Source organism: Camelus dromedarius, chromosome 16, assembly GCF_036321535.1.
Source record: "Camelus dromedarius isolate mCamDro1 chromosome 16, mCamDro1.pat, whole genome shotgun sequence".
Taxonomy (NCBI): Eukaryota; Metazoa; Chordata; class Mammalia; order Artiodactyla; family Camelidae; genus Camelus; species Camelus dromedarius.
In genome coordinates this window covers 56678486-56696781 of record NC_087451.1, presented here as the reverse complement: position 1 = coordinate 56696781, position 18296 = coordinate 56678486, and the positions used below count along the sequence as shown (strand labels likewise).

Sequence of the window (18296 nt, the reverse complement as noted above, 5' to 3'; positions counted from 1 at the left end):
GTATCTACCCAAGAGAAATGAAAACATACACCCGCACAAAAACTTGTATGTGAATGTTCACTGCAATACTATTCATAATAGCCAAGAAGTGGAAACAATCTTGTGTCAGTTTCCCAAGGCTGCAGAAACAAACCACCACAAACTGGGTGGCTTAAAATAACAGAATTTTACTCTCTCACAGTTCTGAAAGCCAGTAATCTGAAATCAAAGTTCTGGTAGGACTGTGCTCCCTCTGAAGTTTCTAGGGGAGATTCCTTCCTTGCCTCTTCCAGCTTTTGGTGGCTTCTGGGGTTCCTTGGCTGGCTGTGGCTGCATCAATCCAATCTCTGCCTGATCTTTACATGTCTCCTCCTTTCTCTCTCCTCTATGTGCCTCTTATAAGAACTTTGGTCCTTGGATTTAGGGCCCACTAGGATGTTCTCATCTTGAGATCCCTAACTTAAGTGCATCTGCAAAGAACCTTTTTCCGAATAAGGTCACATTCATAAGTTTCAGGGCTCTTAAGGGATGGACATATATTTTGGTGGCCACCACTCAATGCACTGCAAAACCAAAGGTTTATCAACTGATGAATAAACAAAGTACGGTCCATCCATACAATGGAATATTATTTGGTGATAAAAATACTGACATATGCTACAGCATGGATGAAACCTGAAAACATTATACTAAGGGAAGAAGCCAGAAAAAAGCCCACTATTGTGCAATTCCATTTATATGAAATGTCCAGAATAGGGAAATCAACAGAAACAGAAAGTAGATCAGTGGTTGACTAGGGTTGTTGGAGCTGTAGGTGGAATGGGGAGTAATGGGTATGGGGTTTCTTTATGGCATAATGAAAATCGTCTAAAATTTTTATTACGGTAATAATTGCCCAGCTCAGTGAATATACTAAAAACCACTGAACTGTGCACTTTAAACAGCTGAATTGTATAGTCTGTGAATTATATCTCCATGAAGCTGTTCAAAATGAGGAATTAAAAAAATGAATAATGAACTGAAATGTATCAAGTATGCTTAAAAATTATGTCTACATCTTTCACTTTTTTTTTCAGGAACTTTGTACCCTTAGTTTTATTAAACATGATTTAATGAACAAACTGGTTCAATGTTTTAAAGAGCCAATGATTATTCTGAGTTCCACATATATTGAAATATAAACTTACAAATTCAGATATATCTTGGCCATCAACCTATCTAACCCAATTGCCTCAATTTGTTAAAAAAAAAAAAAGTAAGTACAAGTTGGAATATCTCACCTGAGATTAGTGGCCCAGATAGAAAATAATGTTGGAAGATTAATAGATTGATGCTGTCTGAAAACCAGTGCCCTACTTCTGCCTCTATTCTCCTAATTTGGTGCTGATTTGCATCTGAAAAACTTTGTGCCAATCATCTTCCATGTAAATGTCGCTGATAAAACTGGGATTTTGAGTCAGTTGCCACAAACATAGATAAATGTGTTAGTCTTGAATCAGACTTTGTGGGAGATCAGACTTAGATTCAAGCAGGGCTTCATTCATCACAGAATGCATCTGCATCCTGACCCTCTAAATGCCCTTCCTGATCTAAGTACAGTCAAAGGAGCAAAGCTGAGAGGGCAGAATTGTTCTCACCTTCTCAGAGACAGCAGGAGGAGCTATCACATGAGCAGATGATGTCCATGACCAGAAATGTTACTGGTGATGATTCCTGACTGTTTCATTTCTGGAAAATGTTCTTAAGTTGTAGTCACAATTAAGAAAATGATCAAACATTAATTTACAGAGGTATCTCTATAAAATGCAAAGAGAACAACTTCCTCCATAACAATTACCCAGTGACTCCAAAAACAACGTAAACAACAACCAGGAAAGTCCTGCTTATTGGTCCCAGCACTGGGGGTCCAGTGTATAAAAGCCCCAGAACAGAAGGAGTGATCAGAATCTGAGAAACTCACCACTCAACAGGAGTTCCAACTTCCACCACTGACACCATGACCCATTCATGCTGCTCCCCTTGCTGCCAGCCCACCTGCTGCCAGCCCACCTGCTGTGAGTCCAGCTGCTGCCAGCCTTGCTGCCCCCAAACTTGCTATGAAGCTACTCAGACCACCTGCTGCAGGACCACCTGCCGCAAACCTACTTGTGTGACCACCTGCTGCCAGCCCACCTGCTGTGAGTCCAGCAGCTGTGGACAAACCTGCTGCCAGCCCACCTGTGTAACCAGCTGTTGCAGCCCTTCCTGCTGCCAGTCCACTTGCTGTGAGTCTAGCAGCTGCGGACAAAACTGCGGTGGGTCCAGCTGCTGCCAGCCAGCCAGCTGTGCACCCGTGTACTGCCACCGAACCTGGTACCAGCCCACGTGCTGCTGCCTGCCTGGGTGCCTGGCCCAGAGCTGCGGATCCAGCTGCTGCCAGCCTTGCTGCCGCCCTGTCTGCTGTCAGACCACCTGCTGCCGCCCTAGCTGTGTGTCCAGCTGCTGCCAGCCCTCCTGCTGATCACCTCGCCAAGAGCCATCCCCTGCATCCAACACAATCTGTCAACTGAGTTGCCATTTTGGGGGCAAATTCACTTCCTAGGTTTGCCAATTATCAGCATGCTCTCCCAGAACTTCTGTTACTCTTCTGCTTGTTTAAAGCGTGTGAATCAGCTTGTTGGAGTGCAGAGGACTTCCCCCAATTCTCTTGCTCTCGTGTAGGTGGATGATGGGCCAGCTTTGTGCATCCTTGATATGGAGTTTGTCTGGGCTTTGACTCTGAAGTCAGGTCCACCCAGTCCCTCTGAGTGACTAAGGAAAACTAATTCTGGTAACTTTTTCATAGGTTTCTGCAACCGATCAATGTTATTCATAATCATATTTTCTTTATCAATGTACTCGTGGCTCTCACACCTTTCTTTTTTCTTTTATGATCACTTTGAGTTGTCTTCCTGGATACAGGAGTCTTCCCTATGTGTCTCTCAATAAATTCCGTATCATAATTTATCCCATATTGTGTTTGATTTATTGCACAGCATTCCTGATATAGGAATTTTAACCTGCTTTACACACTGTCTGCATTATCCATTCTGAGCATCATAATAGCCCTCCGACCCAATTACCTCCATTTTCAGAAGAAAAACATTTCATTGTGTAATGTCATGTAGCTAATCATAAACAGACTCATCCAGGATGAGGTCTTTCCTTGCTCAAAGGCACCACATTTGCATCTCAAGGAAATAGATGTCTGAGCCTCCGGTGACTATGCCCTCAGCAAGCTGTGGTTGCTGTCCTTGCTTGTGTGGTCATCCCTGGGCATGGACACAGCATGAGATACTCCAGGGAAATTCTGCATTCAGATGTATTTCCCTCTGCCCTCTACCTTCATGATAACTATCCCTCACTAAGTAATAGTAAGCTTTCTTGCCTGCTGATCTACTGACACGAGGAGCCCTAAACGACCAGAGGACATTTGTAAAATTAGGTTGTATCCCCTGACAGAAATGTGACTTCCATAGGATTAAAACCTTCAACCCAGGAGAGTCTAAATCCATGGAGATGGGAAGCACAGATTCCTGAGTATGTCACTGAGAATTAAAGTGAAGGGTTTCACTCCCGCATCCACCCATCACTTTCTGACACTACGTATACTACTTTTATGCACCTGTACGGTGCCACCTGTATGTGAACCACTTAGTGCCCACTGCATCAAGATACATACAACATGCAGAAGACAACCTATCAATCTCACAGGTTGTCACTCTAAGTAGGTTTCTCGGCTGCACATGTAGAAGACATTCCAATTTTCCATGAGGTGAGCCATTTCTCTGCCATGTGATGTGGAGCAGAGCAAGCAGATCTCATGGACTTCTGCCTGTTGTTTGACCTTGTTCACCATACAGCGGGTCCCTTGGTCCAAACTCATGATGATGATACTCTAAGTGGCTGTAATAGCACTGAGACAAGGAAGACAAATCCATACACAAAACACGCAATCGTAGTAGGGAAGAACTTGTGCCTTCTCTATGTAGACGGGGTCTCATGCAGAAAACTTGTCTTCGAGTGGGATGGTTCGGTGTCATGAGTGACATTACCAGTTAGGGCTCAACAACTTTCTTTGCTTCTGACTAACAGCACATACAGCAGAGGCAACCATGGTGAGAGGGACCCTGAGCTGTGGGGTCCACACAACCCTCTGCCTCTGCCACCATGGCTACTCTGTTGATGCTCTCCTGTGTAGATACCAGTGCACCTGAGGACAGAGGTGGGATGAGTTCTCCCGCAGTCGTGTTGTCTGGTGCCTCCTAAGTGGTGGGCACTGTCTGGTGGGCACCGACATGGGACACAAGGAGGAAATACTTTCTGCCCACACACCCATCTCCACCTAAGTGATTCTTCTCCAGATCTCCTTATCTTCCAATCATGCTTCTCCAGGGCTCAGTCCAATCAGTCAATCTTTCAGCACTTGCAAACAGTCAATGGATATCATTTCCCATGACCCTTCTTTCTCCCACCCCACAAAATTGTGACCATGTGTACTGCTCACAGTTTTTAAAATTGGGATAGCTCCTTTTTCTACTACCTTTTGAGCCCAGAAACTGTTGGTCTGTTGTAGTAAACATTCTATCTGGCATAAAGTGCAGCAACACGGATGGACTTGGAAGGCATTACGCTCAGTGAAATAATTCAAAGATAAATACCATATGATGTCACTTACGTGGTATCTCTAAAATACAACAAACTAGTGATTAAAACAAACAAGAAGAAGATTCACAGATGTAGAGGACAAGTGAATGGTTATCAGTTGGGGGGAGGGGCAACATGGGGGTAGGAGAGAAAAAAGGATTATTATGAGATTATATAAAATCATCTGTGTGAAACTTTTGAAAATTATAAAGCACCATAGAATTTGAAGAATTTCACTCAATAAAAATAAATCAATTAGAAAGCATTCTATCGGGCATAAAAGTTGCTGTTGGGGTTATCGACCAGTGACGTTTAATGTATTTCATGTTTATATAGTATAATCACATATGTTTTTTGCAGGAATCAAATGGAATTGTGCTGAGAATGATCACCAAGTATTCTATAGTCATTGAGATTGGCACTAAAGTCTGCTGTTGTCCCACATGGGTTGTAGCTTTTTATAAGTACTTTGGTTTGGATATTTCTGATTTGTAAATTTGAGGCTCACTTTTGTGAAGTTGGGCATACAGAGGTACATAAAAGACAAAATCTTAGATTGCCAAGGAGATGAAAGGGAAAAGGAACAATTCTCTACTAAAAGTAAGGGTGACAAACAGATTTGTTCCTGTGATATCACTTGATAATATATGAAAACACTAATCTGAAAAGATATGTGCACCCTTTTGTTCATGGTGGCATTCTTTACACTAGCCAAGAAACAACCTAAGTGCCCAACTATGATTGAATGGATAAAGAAGAAGACGTGGTTCACTCACACGCACACGCGCGCGCGCGCGCACACACACAGTGGAATACTATTCAGTCATAACAAAAGATGAAATCCTGCCATTTGCACCAACATGTATTGGCGGTATTTTGAGGGTATTTTCCTATGTGAAATAAATCAGACGGGGAGAGTCAAATTTTGTATGACTTCACTCATATGTGGAATACAACAAGCTATAATAAACATAAAGAAAGAAAGAGATAAGAAAATACGTAAGTAAATAAAAACATAAATAAGTGAACCAACCAAATCAAACAAACACAAACAGGTAGATACAGAGAAGAAAGTAGTGGTTATCAGAGGTGGGGGGCGGTAGGGAGACGGCAAAGTGGGTAAACGGGATTAACTTCATGTTGATGGAAACTAAATTTTTGGTGGTGAGCACATTGGAGGTATGCAGAAGGAGAACTATAATGTTGTACACACGAAAAGAAGAAAAGAATTGTGGCCCTTTCATGAAGGAATCTGCCTTTAGGCTGGCTCACCCAGTGAAAAAGAGAAAAAAGAGAAAGAAAACACCTCCAGGTTACACCATGGGTGGGCACCGTATGTGTGACAGTAGTCGGAAAATAAAGAAATGTTTAAAGGATGATGACACAATACACATGGGAAACAGTTCATGGAGTGACTTAAATATATTCCCCCAATCAACAGGTAGCGGCTGGCAGACCCGGAATGTGAATAGTCTTCCATACGATTTTATTTCCCATAACAGGATTCTTCCACCATAGATAATTTATGGTTGAAGATAACATCTGAGGTGAACAGGTGCATGATCTATGAGGGAGCTTATACGGAAAATGGATAATGCAAACTAGAATCATCTTACAACACTGGCACAGACCCAAGTAGTAAAAATGATAAGACATGTCCATACATTTCAAGAATATTTCATCCCACTAAATCAGAATCTGGTAACATCTAGAACATTTAGAGAAACCACTCTGAATTTATTTTAATGATTAAGATCTGGTTATCCTTGCCAGGGGCCGTGGGGAAAACGAGCATCTTAGAGTTCATGCAGTTGACAGGGAAATGCTGTGCACAGTCAGAAGTGCATCCTATGAGGTGGGAAAACACTGGCCAGGATTAGAGTGAAAGGAGTATGATGTTGCAGCATGGGATATCAGGAAACAGGTTTATAATGAGAGGAAGAATTGCTCAGCAATGCTATTCTGACTATCTAACCATAAATGATCCCACTGAGCAAAAGACACAGGAGACCCAGGATGGACAGATGTTAACTTCATCAATCCTTATTCATGGGAGATGCCTGAAAATGAAATAAGCTGCCATGGAGGTAGGAAGTCACATCACTGGAGGTATCCAAGCAGTTGGCAGATGGAATATTGTATCTTTGATTGGCAGCCTCTGTGAGTGAAATCTACCAGGGGCTTCTAAGGATCCCTTCCACTATTTTTTTAAACATTTTTTTTTATTGAGTTACAGTCATTTTACAATGTTGTGTCAAATTCCAGTGTAGAGCACAATTTTTCAGTTATACGTGAACAGACATACATTCATTGTCACATTTTTTTTTTGCTGTGAGTTACACCAAGATCTTGTATATATTCCCCTGTGCTATATAGCATAATCTTGTTTATCTATTCTGCATATGCCTGTCAGTATCTACAACTTTTGAGCTCCCAGTTAGTCCCTTCCCACCCCCCACGCCCTTGGTAACCACAAGTTTGTATTGTATGTGTATGTTTCTGTTTCTGTTTTGTATTTATGGTTTTTTTTGTTTGTTTTTAGATTCCACACATAAATGATCTCATATGGTATTTTCTTTCTCTTTGTGGCTTACTTCACTTAGAATGACATTCTCCGGGAACATCCATGTTGCTGCAAATGGCATTATGTTATCAGTTTTTATGGCGGATTAGTATTCTATTGTCTAAATATACCACATCTTCTTTATCTAGTCATCTGTTGATGGACACTTAGGCTGTTTCCATGTCTTGGCTATTGTAAAGAATGCTGCTATGAACACTGGGGTGAAGGTGTCTTTTTGAAGTAGGGTTCCCTCTGGATATATGCCCAGGAGTGGGATTACTGGGTCATATGGTAAGTCTATTCCTAGTCTTTTGAGGAATCTCCATACTGTTTTCCATAGTGGATGCACCAAACTGCATTCCCACGAGCAGTGTAGGAGGGTTCCCCTTTCTCCACAGCCTCTCCAGCATTGGTCATTTGTGGACTTTTGAATGATGACCATTCTGACTGGTGTGAGGTGATAGCTCATTGTAGTTTTGATTTGCATTTCTCTGACAATTAGTGATATTGAGCATTTTTTCATTTGTATATTGATCATTTGTATTTCTTCCTTGGAGAATTGCTTGTTTAGGTCTTCTGCCCATTTTTGGATTGGGTTGTTTGTTTTTTTCTTATTGAGTCATATGAGCTGCTTATATATTCTGGACATCAAGCCTTTGTCGGTCTCATTTGCAAAAATTTTCTCCCATTCCGGAGGTTGTCGTTTTGTTTTACTTCTTGTTTCCTTTGCTGTGCAGAAGCTAGTAAGTTTAATTAGGTCCCATTTGTTTATTCTTGCTTTTATTTCTATTGTGTGGGTAAGCTGCCCTAGGAGAACATTTTTGAGATGTATGTCAGATAATGTTTTGCCTATGTTTTCTTCTAGGAGGTTTATTGTATCTTGTCTTATGTTTAAGTCTTTGATCCATTTTGAGTTGATTTTTGTATATGGTGTAAGGGAGTGTTCTAGCTTCATTGTTTTACATGCTGCTGTCCAGTTTTCCCAACACCATTTACTAAAAAGACTGTCTTTATTCCATTGTATATTCTTGCCTCCTTTGTTGAAGATTAGTTGGCCAAAAGTTTGTGAGTTCATTTCTGGGCTCTCTATTCTGTTCCATTGGTCTATATGTCTGTTTTTGTACCAATACCATGCTGTCTTGATGATTGTAGCTCTGTAGTATTGTCTGAAGTCTGGGAGAGTTATTCCTCCAGCCTCTTTCTTTTTCTCAAGTAATGCTTTGGCAATTCTTGGCCTTTTGTGGTTCCATATAAATTTTATTATGATTTGTTCTAGTTCTGTGAAATATGTCCTGGGTAATTGGATAGAGATTGCATTAAATCTGTAGATTGCCTTGGGCATTGTGACCATTTTAACAATATTGATTCTTCCAATCCAGGAGCATGGGATATGTTTGCATTTTTTAAAGTCTTCTTTAATTTCCTTCATCAGTGGTTTATAGTTTTCCATGTATAAGTCTTTCATCTCCTTGGTTAGATTTATTCCTAGGTATTTTATTACTTTGGGTGCTATTTTAAGGGAGATTGTTTCTTTACTTTCTTTTTCTGTTGATTCATCATTAGTGTAAAGAAATGCAACTGATTTTTGAACGTTAATCTTGTAACCTACTGCCTTGCTGAATTCTTCGATCAGCTCTAGTAGTTTTTGCGTGGACCTGTTAGGATTTTCTATATATAGTATCATGTCATCTGAATATAGTGACACTTTTACCTCTTCTTTTCCAATTTGGATGCCTTTTATTTCTCTCTCTTGCCTGATTGCTGTGGCTAGGACTTCCAAGACTATGTTGAATAGGAGTGGTGATAGTGGGCATCCTTGTCTTGTCCCAGATTTTAGTGGGAAGCTTTTCAGTTTTTCACCGTTGAGTACTATGCTGGCTATTCGTTTGTCATATATAGCTTTTATTATGCTGAGATATGTTCCCTTTATACCTGCTTTGGTGTGAGTTTTTACCATAAATGGGTGTTGAATTTTATCAAATGCTTTTTCTGCATCCGTTGAGTTGATCATGTGGTTTTTGTCCTTTTTCTTGTTGATGTGATGTATTACACTGATTGATTTGCGTATGTTGAACCACCCTTGTGTCCCTGGATGAACACCCCTTGATCATGAGGTATAATCATTTTTATGTGCTGTTGGATTCTATTTGCTAATATTTTGGTAAGATTTTTGCATCTATGTTCATCAGTGATATTGGTCTGTAATTCTCTTTTTTGGTGGTGTCTTTGCCTGGTTTTGGTATCAGGGTGATGGTGGCTTCACAGAATGTATTTGGGAATAGTCCCTCCTTTTCGATCTTGTGGAAGAGTTTGTGAAGGACTGGTATGAGTTCTTCTTTGCATGTTTGGTAGAATTCCCCGGTGAAGCCGTCCGGTCCTGGACTTCTATTTGTAGGGAGGTTTTTTTTTTTTTTTATTGCTAATTCGATTTCCCTTCCACTATTGAATCACTGTGAGGTCCCTAAGTCCTCAGTGTTGTTCAAGCACTAAGGCTGATTGACTGCTGACATTGCTGTAATTCGCTCAAGTCCACAATCATTGAAAGGCATGACATTAAAAACAATAATACATGGTACCATGAAATTATATTATCCATTACCTAGGCAAAAAGAGCTCTTTCCCAGAAAGGTTTTTAAGTTGACCTTCAATATTTTGACAAATCTATGAGGGCCTGAACTTGATTCTTGCAGATTCAGAAATCTACGCTTATTTCACTCTTATTTACATACAAAGGATGTCCACTTGTTGGGGCATAACAGTTTATCCATCATCGTAAACTGATATGCCAATTTTTTAATCACAATCATAACTGCAATAAATATAGTTTTTATAGGCTTTTTACTTATAGGCTTTTTTTTTTTTTTACCAGTTTTCCATGCATGAATATCTAAAGGAGAGATCAGTAGCAATCAGAAGATTATTTTGTGAGCAAAGAATTAGAAGAAGTATTTGGAATGATGAAAATTTGAGTAGCATCTTGCATTTATGTCAAACACGTGGTCTTTCCCAAGGGACTGGAAGACTCAGGTGCAGTGTCCCTCTCCCCTGTGCACTGCTTGGCTGTGCACTGCCAACTTTTGCACGTGAGCCTCTCCTGACTCTGAATTTCCGTGGTTTACTACCCCACTCGTATTTACAAACATGCATTCATTTTTCAAATCCTCCTCCAGGCTAGAGGAAATTCTGCTTGTCTTGACAAAGCCCTTTTTCTATAAAATACCTTTGCAAAAATTGGTTTTGCTCCTATATATGCCCTTTAGTTCAACTTTATAGACAGGCAATGCCATCAACTATAGTTGCTATAACTGTTCATGTAAAATTAATAAAAACAATCTATTGAGTAACTACTGGATATAGTAAGGGAGTTTGGTAACAAGATCAACATACATAAATTAATTGCTTTTATATACGTCAGGAACAGTGAAAGAATAAAAAATTTAAAGTATAGCCTATAATAGCATACAAAATAAAATAACTAGAAATAAATTTAATAGCAGTGGGAAAGACCTCTACAGAGAACAGTATAAACACTTTGGCCACACACTTCTACGAATAATTCTACTCATGGAATTTAATCCAACAGAGATGTTCATTTATTTTTAACAGGACAATTTTTATTAGTCCCAAATGGCAAACAGCCCACATGTATATCAACAGTATACAAATAAAATACGTCATATTCATTCAGTGAAGATGATACAGAGAGGGGGATGAATTTCCCATAGATAATTACATGGATGATACTCACAATATAAATTTTCATATTATTGAGAGAGATAATTTGAAACGAAAGGGGTTAAGTTCTATTTCTTAACCTGGTAATAGGGACATGGGTGTGTTCACTTTGAGATAATCTATCAAGTTGGACATTTTCTCACGTGAGAAGGGAAGAGAATTTGTGGGAGACCGTATGAGTTTAGAAGGAACAACGCGTATGAGATGCACCTGTGTGTAAATCCTTACAGCAGGAAAGCTGTCCAATAACCCAAAGACACAACATGGGATGAAAAGTGGAAGAGGATTTATTTAGAAATGTGGGTAAGATTCCCTGCTTCTAGGGAGACACCTCAAAGTGATCATGAAAAGAAGAAAGCAGGGTACAAGAACCATGAATACATTGAACAAGAAATGTGATTATGAAGAGTATTATGAAGATACGTAGCAGAAACTGAAGGAAAAGTCATGAGGATTTTTTTCCCCTACGTTACATGTGGAGAGAAGGTAAAGATCATGATTTCAGAGTCAAAGCAGAGACCAACACTCCCCGTGGAGGATGCAGGAAGCCAGCACAGGACCACACACATAGGAAGAGAATCAGGAGGAAGTCCTCCGCACTCCATCAGGCTGATTCACAAGCTTTTAAACAGGCAGATGAGTAACAAAAATGTGGTGGTAGAATGCTGGCTTTCAGCAATGTTTGGAAGTGACATTTGTTCTAGAATGCCAAATCAGATGCTAAGAAGTTTGGTATGTGAGATGGTGGTTCTTGGAGAGGTGATCAGCAGCAGGAGGGCTGGCAGCAGCTGGACACACAGCTAGGGCGGCAGCAGGTGGATCTGACAGCAGACAGGGCGACAGCAGGTGGTCTGACGGCAGACAGGGCGGCAGCAAGGCTGGCAGTAGCTGGACCCGCTGCAGGTTTGTCCACAGCTGCTGGACTCACAGCAGGTGGGCTGGCAGCAGGTGGTCACACAGGTAGGTTTGCGGCAGATGGTCCTGCAGTAGGTGGCTTGAGTAGTTTGATAGCAAGTTTGGGGGCAGCAAGGCTGGCAGCAGCTGGACTCACAGCATGTGGGCTGGCTGCATGTGGTCCTGCAGCAGGTGGGCTGGGAGCAAGGAGAGCAACACAAGTGGGACATGGTGTCAGTGGTGGAGGCTGGAATCCTGTTCAGAGGTGAGTTTTCCAGAATCTGGTGACTCCTTCTTTTCTAGAGTTTTTATACATGGGGTCCCCACAGTTGTGACAAATGAGCAGTATTTTCCTTATTTTTGTTCACATTTTTTCCATGGTCACTGGGGGAATTGTAAAAGAAGAAGTTTTCCCCTAGACACTATGAATCTTTAAAAAATAATCTTCTAATGTGTTTCTTAATTGAGAATAATTCACAGAAACTTTTTCTGATGAAAGGAAGTAGTCATATCATCAGTCTCATTCCTGCTTTGATTACTATTTGATCATGTGACATAGTTCCCACTTACTTGGGGAGGGTCAGAGCAGTTATCACTCCCCAGTTTTTCCTTTTGGATATATGTAGATTGGGGAGTGTTCCTGGGGAGGAGCATGCAGCCTGTATCTTTACAATGACTAGAGACCAAATGCGTTTTCCCACATAGGCCTGATTCAAGAGTATTTCAAATATCACTTTGCAGCAACCCACACCATTTGTATATGCCAGTTCTACGAAAGACACTTGGGTAGAGGACGTTTGGCGATCTTTCAGATGGGAAAGGTGAACTGAAGTAGGTGGATAAAAGCAGAAGCAGTACACTGGGATTAGGAAGCATAAATCAGTTTACCTCCTGGAGTGACCAATAGTCCTAGCCAGGATGGGAGATTTTCACATAGGCCTGTGGGCATTTCCAAGCAAATCAAGATGAGTTGGTGACTCTCGTTAAGTCTTTACCAGCAGAGTCAGTGACTTGAAATCACTGACTGCACTTTTCCTGTTTTCTTTCTTACTTTTTTGGTATTATATGAATTAGACTAAATAGGGGATACCTAAGGTATATGTGAGTTCTAACATGTTCAAAACATTTTTGTGATTAAATTTCATTTAAAAAGTGCTCAGATTTAAAGTTTACAACTTGTTAAAATTTATTCATTTTAAATTGGATGGAGTATCACAAAATGAACAACCCATGTTGCTATTAGTGAGTTAAGAAATTTTTAGTTCAGTTCTACTTTAGAACTGAACGACCCTCTCGAATTATACCCCTCATTCATTCCCAAAGTAAGTGATCATTCCTTTGACTTGTAGCACTGTTTGTTAGTTAGTTAGTTGGTTTTGGATGTTTTAGACTTTGTACAAGTGGCATATTATGGAATTGACCTCTTGTATACATTCTGATTGTGAGATTTATCCGGGTAGTTCATTCATTCTTGTTACTGTATAATCTTCCACTGAATAAATTGACATAATTTATTTTCTCACCCTACTGTTGATATATATGTAGGTTATTTGAAGTTTGGCACTATTGGAAATATTAAAATATTAAAATAGTTTTACTATGTATGTTTCTGTACTTGTCTTTTGATAAATACATATGTATATTATATAAATAAAATATTTATTTATTTACACATTTGAATGTATACATTCAGTTCATACAATGGAAAGATATTCTGTGCTCATGAATTGGAAGAATTAATATTGTTGAAATGTCCATATTACCCAAGGCAATCTACTGATTGAATATAATCCCTATTAAAATTTCAATGTAGTTTTTACAGGAATAGGAAAAATAATCCTAAAATTTGTATGGAACCAGAAAAGACCTCAAAGCCTAAAACAATCTTGAAAATGAAAAATTGGAGGCATCATGTTCACTGATCCCAAACTATATTACAAAGCTCTAGTAAACAGAACAGTATGATATGGGTATAAAAAAGACACATAGATCAATGGAACAGATGCCCAGAAATAATCCACACACATATGGACAGTTAATTTACAATGAAAGAGCCCAAGTTACAAAGTGAGGAAAGAACAGTCTTTCCAATAAATGGCGTTGGAAAACCTGGGCAGTCACATGCCAAAGAATGAAACTGGACCACAGTCTTATAGGATACACAAAAATTAACTCCAAATGGACTAAAAACTTGGCTGCAAGACCTGAAACCATAAAACTCCTAGAAGAAAACTTAGATGGTAAACTCCTTGACATAGGTCTTGGCAATGAGTTTTGGGATTTGACAGTAGAAGGAAAGGCAACAAATAATCAAGTGAGACTGTATCAAACCAGAAAGCTTCTGGACAGTAAAGGGAACAATCAGCAAAATGAAAAGGCATCCTACTGAATGAGAGAAAATATTTGCAAACCACGCATCTGATAAGGCATTAATATTAAAATTATACAAAGAACTCACAAGACTCAATAGGACAAAAACCCAAACAATCATTAAAAAGGGGGAAGAATTAAGGAAAAGACATCTTTCCATAGAAGGCATAGATGAACAATAGGTTCGTGAAAAGGTGCCCAACATCACTAACCATCAGGGAAATGCAAATCAAAACCACAATGCCGTATTAACTCACATCAGTTTAGAAAGACAATTGTTTAAAAGATATGAAATAACAAGTGTTGGTGAGGATGTGGGGAAAAAGGAAACTTGTGCGTTGCTGGTGGGGATGTAAATTGATATAACCATCATGGAAAACATTATGGATGTTTCTCAAAAATTAAAGGCAGAACTACCACATGATCCAACAATTCCACTTCTGGGTATTTATCTGAGGAAAACAAAAACTCAGCAAGATATATATGCACCCACATGTTCATTGCAGCATTATTTATAATAGCCAAGATATGGAAAGTGCCTAAGTGTCAGTCGATGGAAAAATAGATGAAGAAAATGTGGTTTATACTACACAATAAAATATTATTCAGCCATTAAAAAGAAGGAAATCTTCCCATTTGTGATGACATGAATGGACCTTGTGGCTATTATGCTAAATGAAATAAGTCAGACAGAGAAAGACAAATACCGTATGATCTCACTTATATGTGGAAACTGAAAAAAAAAAAAAAACCCAAAGAAACAAAAACTGAGCTCACAGATACACAGAACAGATTGGTGGTGGACAGACGTTGGGGGTGGGAGGGTGGGCAAACTGGGTGAATGGGGTGAATGGGTACAAACTTCCAGTTATAAATAAATAGGTCATGGGAATACAACATACAGCATGGTGACTATAGTTACTAATAATCTATTGCATATTTTTGAAACTTGCTAAGAGAGTAGATCTTAAAATTTCTCATCATAAAAAAATTTTATACCTATGTATGGTGACAGAGGTTAACTAGACTTATTGTAGTGACCATTTTGTAATATATATACATTTCAAATCATTATGTTGTACATCTGAAACTAATATACTGTTATACAGCAATTACACTTTAGTTTTTTAAAAAAAGCGTAGATACATACCAGAAGAATTCAGAAGGCCCACAATATCAGGAGAGCAGGTGACACTGCTGGCAGTGGAATGTTGAAACACTGTTTCATTCTGTCTACTCCTATTGATGATATGTTTGCCTCATGACACAGCAATTTTACTCCTACATGTGTACCTAGAAGAGAGAGAATGAGGCTGAAAAATAATTAAGAAATTGTAGTACACTGTTCTACATTTATTGAAATATGAAAATTTGTAAATTCAAATATACCTTGGCTATCACCTTATCGATTCTGTTTGTCTCAATTTATAAAAGAAAGTACATGTAAGTCGGGATTTGAGATCACTGGCCCAGCTAGAAAATAGCAATGGAATATTAACAGATTGATGCTGTCTGAAAACCAGTATACTGCTTCTGCCTCTGTTCTCCTGATTTGGTGCTGACGTGCACCTGAAAAAACATTGCATCAATCATCCTCTACCTTAATGTCTCTAGGAAAACTGGGAAATTTTGTGTTGGTTGCAACAGAGATAGACACATGTGATGGTACTGAATCAAACTTTGTAGGGGATCAGATTTCAACTCAACAGGGCTTCATTCATCGCAGAACGCATGAGCATTCTGACCCTCTTAGGACACTTCCCAATCTAAGCATAGCCAAAGGGACAAAGCTGAAAAGGGTCGACTGCTCTGACCTTGGAAAAGCCACCAAGAACTATCACATGACCAGATGATGTCACATGAACAGAAATGCTACTGGAGATGATTTCTAAGTTTCTCATTTCTGGAAGAGGCTCTTAAGTTGTAGCCACAATTAAGGAAAAGATCAAACACTAATCTAAGGAGGCCTCAAAGAAACAAAAGAACAACTTCCTCCATGACAATTACCCAGTGACTCCAAAAACAACGTAAACAACAACCAGGAAAGTCCTGCTTATTGGTCCCAGCACTGGGGGTCCAGTGTATAAAAGCCCCAGAACAGAAGGAGTGATCAGAATCTGAGAAACTCACCACTCAACAGGAGTTCCAACTTCCACCACTGACACCATGACCCATTCATGCTGCTCCCCTTGCTGCCAGCCCACCTGCTGCCAGCCCACCTGCTGTGAGTCCAGCTGCTGCCAGCCTTGCTGCCCCCAAACTTGCTATGAAGCTACTCAGACCACCTGCTGCAGGACCACCTGCCGCAAACCTACTTGTGTGACCACCTGCTGCCAGCCCACCTGCTGTGAGTCCAGCAGCTGTGGACAAACCTGCTGCCAGCCCACCTGTGTAACCAGCTGTTGCAGCCCTTCCTGCTGCCAGTCCACTTGCTGTGAGTCTAGCAGCTGCGGACAAAACTGCGGTGGGTCCAGCTGCTGCCAGCCAGCCAGCTGTGCACCCGTGTACTGCCACCGAACCTGGTACCAGCCCACGTGCTGCTGCCTGCCTGGGTGCCTGGCCCAGAGCTGCGGATCCAGCTGCTGCCAGCCTTGCTGCCGCCCTGTCTGCTGTCAGACCACCTGCTGCCGCCCTAGCTGTGTGTCCAGCTGCTGCCAGCCCTCCTGCTGATCACCTCGCCAAGAGCCATCCCCTGCATCCAACACAATCTGTCAACTGAGTTGCCATTTTGGGGGCAAATTCACTTCCTAGGTTTGCCAATTATCAGCATGCTCTCCCAGAACTTCTGTTACTCTTCTGCTTGTTTAAAGCGTGTGAATCAGCTTGTTGGAGTGCAGAGGACTTCCCCCAATTCTCTTGCTCTCGTGTAGGTGGATGATGGGCCAGCTTTGTGCATCCTTGATATGGAGTTTGTCTGGGCTTTGACTCTGAAGTCAGGTCCACCCAGTCCCTCTGAGTGACTAAGGAAAACTAATTCTGGTAACTTTTTCATAGGTTTCTGCAACCGATCAATGTTATTCATAATCATATTTTCTTTATCAATGTACTCGTGGCTCTCACACCTTTCTTTTTTCTTTTATGATCACTTTGAGTTGTCTTCCTGGATACAGGAGTCTTCCCTATGTGTCTCTCAATAAATTCCGTATCATAATTTATCCCATATTGTGTTTGATTTATTGCACAGCATTCCTGATATAGGAATTTTAACCTGCTTTACACACTGTCTGCATTATCCATTCTGAGCATCATAATAGCCCTCCGACCCAATTACCTCCATTTTCAGAAGAAAAACATTTCATTGTGTAATGTCATGTAGCTAATCATAAACAGACTCATCCAGGATGAGGTCTTTCCTTGCTCAAAGGCACCACATTTGCATCTCAAGGAAATAGATGTCTGAGCCTCCGGTGACTATGCCCTCAGCAAGCTGTGGTTGCTGTCCTTGCTTGTGTGGTCATCCCTGGGCATGGACACAGCATGAGATACTCCAGGGAAATTCTGCATTCAGATGTATTTCCCTCTGCCCTCTACCTTCATGATAACTATCCCTCACTAAGTAATAGTAAGCTTTCTTGCCTGCTGATCTACTGACACGAGGAGCCCTAAACGACCAGAGGACATTTGTAAAATTAGGTTGTATCCCCTGACAGAAATGTGACTTCCATAGGATTAAAACCTTCAACCCAGGAGAGTCTAAATCCATGGAGATGGGAAGCACAGATTCCTGAGTATGTCACTGAGAATTAAAGTGAAGGGTTTCACTCCCGCATCCACCCATCACTTTCTGACACTACGTATACTACTTTTATGCACCTGTACGGTGCCACCTGTATGTGAACCACTTAGTGCCCACTGCATCAAGATACATACAACATGCAGAAGACAACCTATCAATCTCACAGGTTGTCACTCTAAGTAGGTTTCTCGGCTGCACATGTAGAAGACATTCCAATTTTCCATGAGGTGAGCCATTTCTCTGCCATGTGATGTGGAGCAGAGCAAGCAGATCTCATGGACTTCTGCCTGTTGTTTGACCTTGTTCACCATACAGCGGGTCCCTTGGTCCAAACTCATGATGATGATACTCTAA

The 18296-nt window shown here is 40.5% G+C and overlaps 2 protein-coding genes across 2 annotated transcripts; one reads left to right on the top strand and one right to left on the bottom strand.

The window, feature by feature from the left end:
• The first annotated feature begins 1934 nt into the window (after positions 1 to 1934).
• LOC135323127 (keratin-associated protein 9-1-like) lies at positions 1935 to 17361 on the top strand. Its single transcript, XM_064494795.1, has 3 exons — positions 1935 to 2477; positions 11702 to 11902; positions 16326 to 17361. Exons 1-3 carry the CDS (start codon positions 1976 to 1978, stop codon positions 16874 to 16876), a joined length of 1254 nt encoding a protein of 417 aa, XP_064350865.1. The 5' UTR covers positions 1935 to 1975; the 3' UTR covers positions 16877 to 17361.
• On the bottom strand, positions 10912 to 12098 carry LOC116157729 (keratin-associated protein 9-1-like). Its single transcript, XM_031468140.2, is given in 2 exon segments — positions 10912 to 11780; positions 11782 to 12098. Coding segments are annotated over 2 exon segments (360 nt in total). The 5' UTR covers positions 12067 to 12098; the 3' UTR covers positions 10912 to 11705.
• Positions 17362 to 18296: the final 935 nt, after the last annotated feature.

Coding starts and splice junctions, on each gene's coding strand:
- LOC135323127 (XM_064494795.1), top strand. CDS start 1,976: ATGACCCATTCATGCTGCTCCCCTTGCTGCCAGCCCACCTGCTGCCAG. Junction 2,478..11,701: donor CTGCTGCCAGCCCTCCTGCT/GATCACCTCGCC, acceptor GTTCTTGGAGAG/GTGATCAGCAGCAGGAGGGC. Junction 11,903..16,325: donor GGCAGCAGGTGGTCACACAG/GTAGGTTTGCGG, acceptor TGATCAGAATCT/GAGAAACTCACCACTCAACA.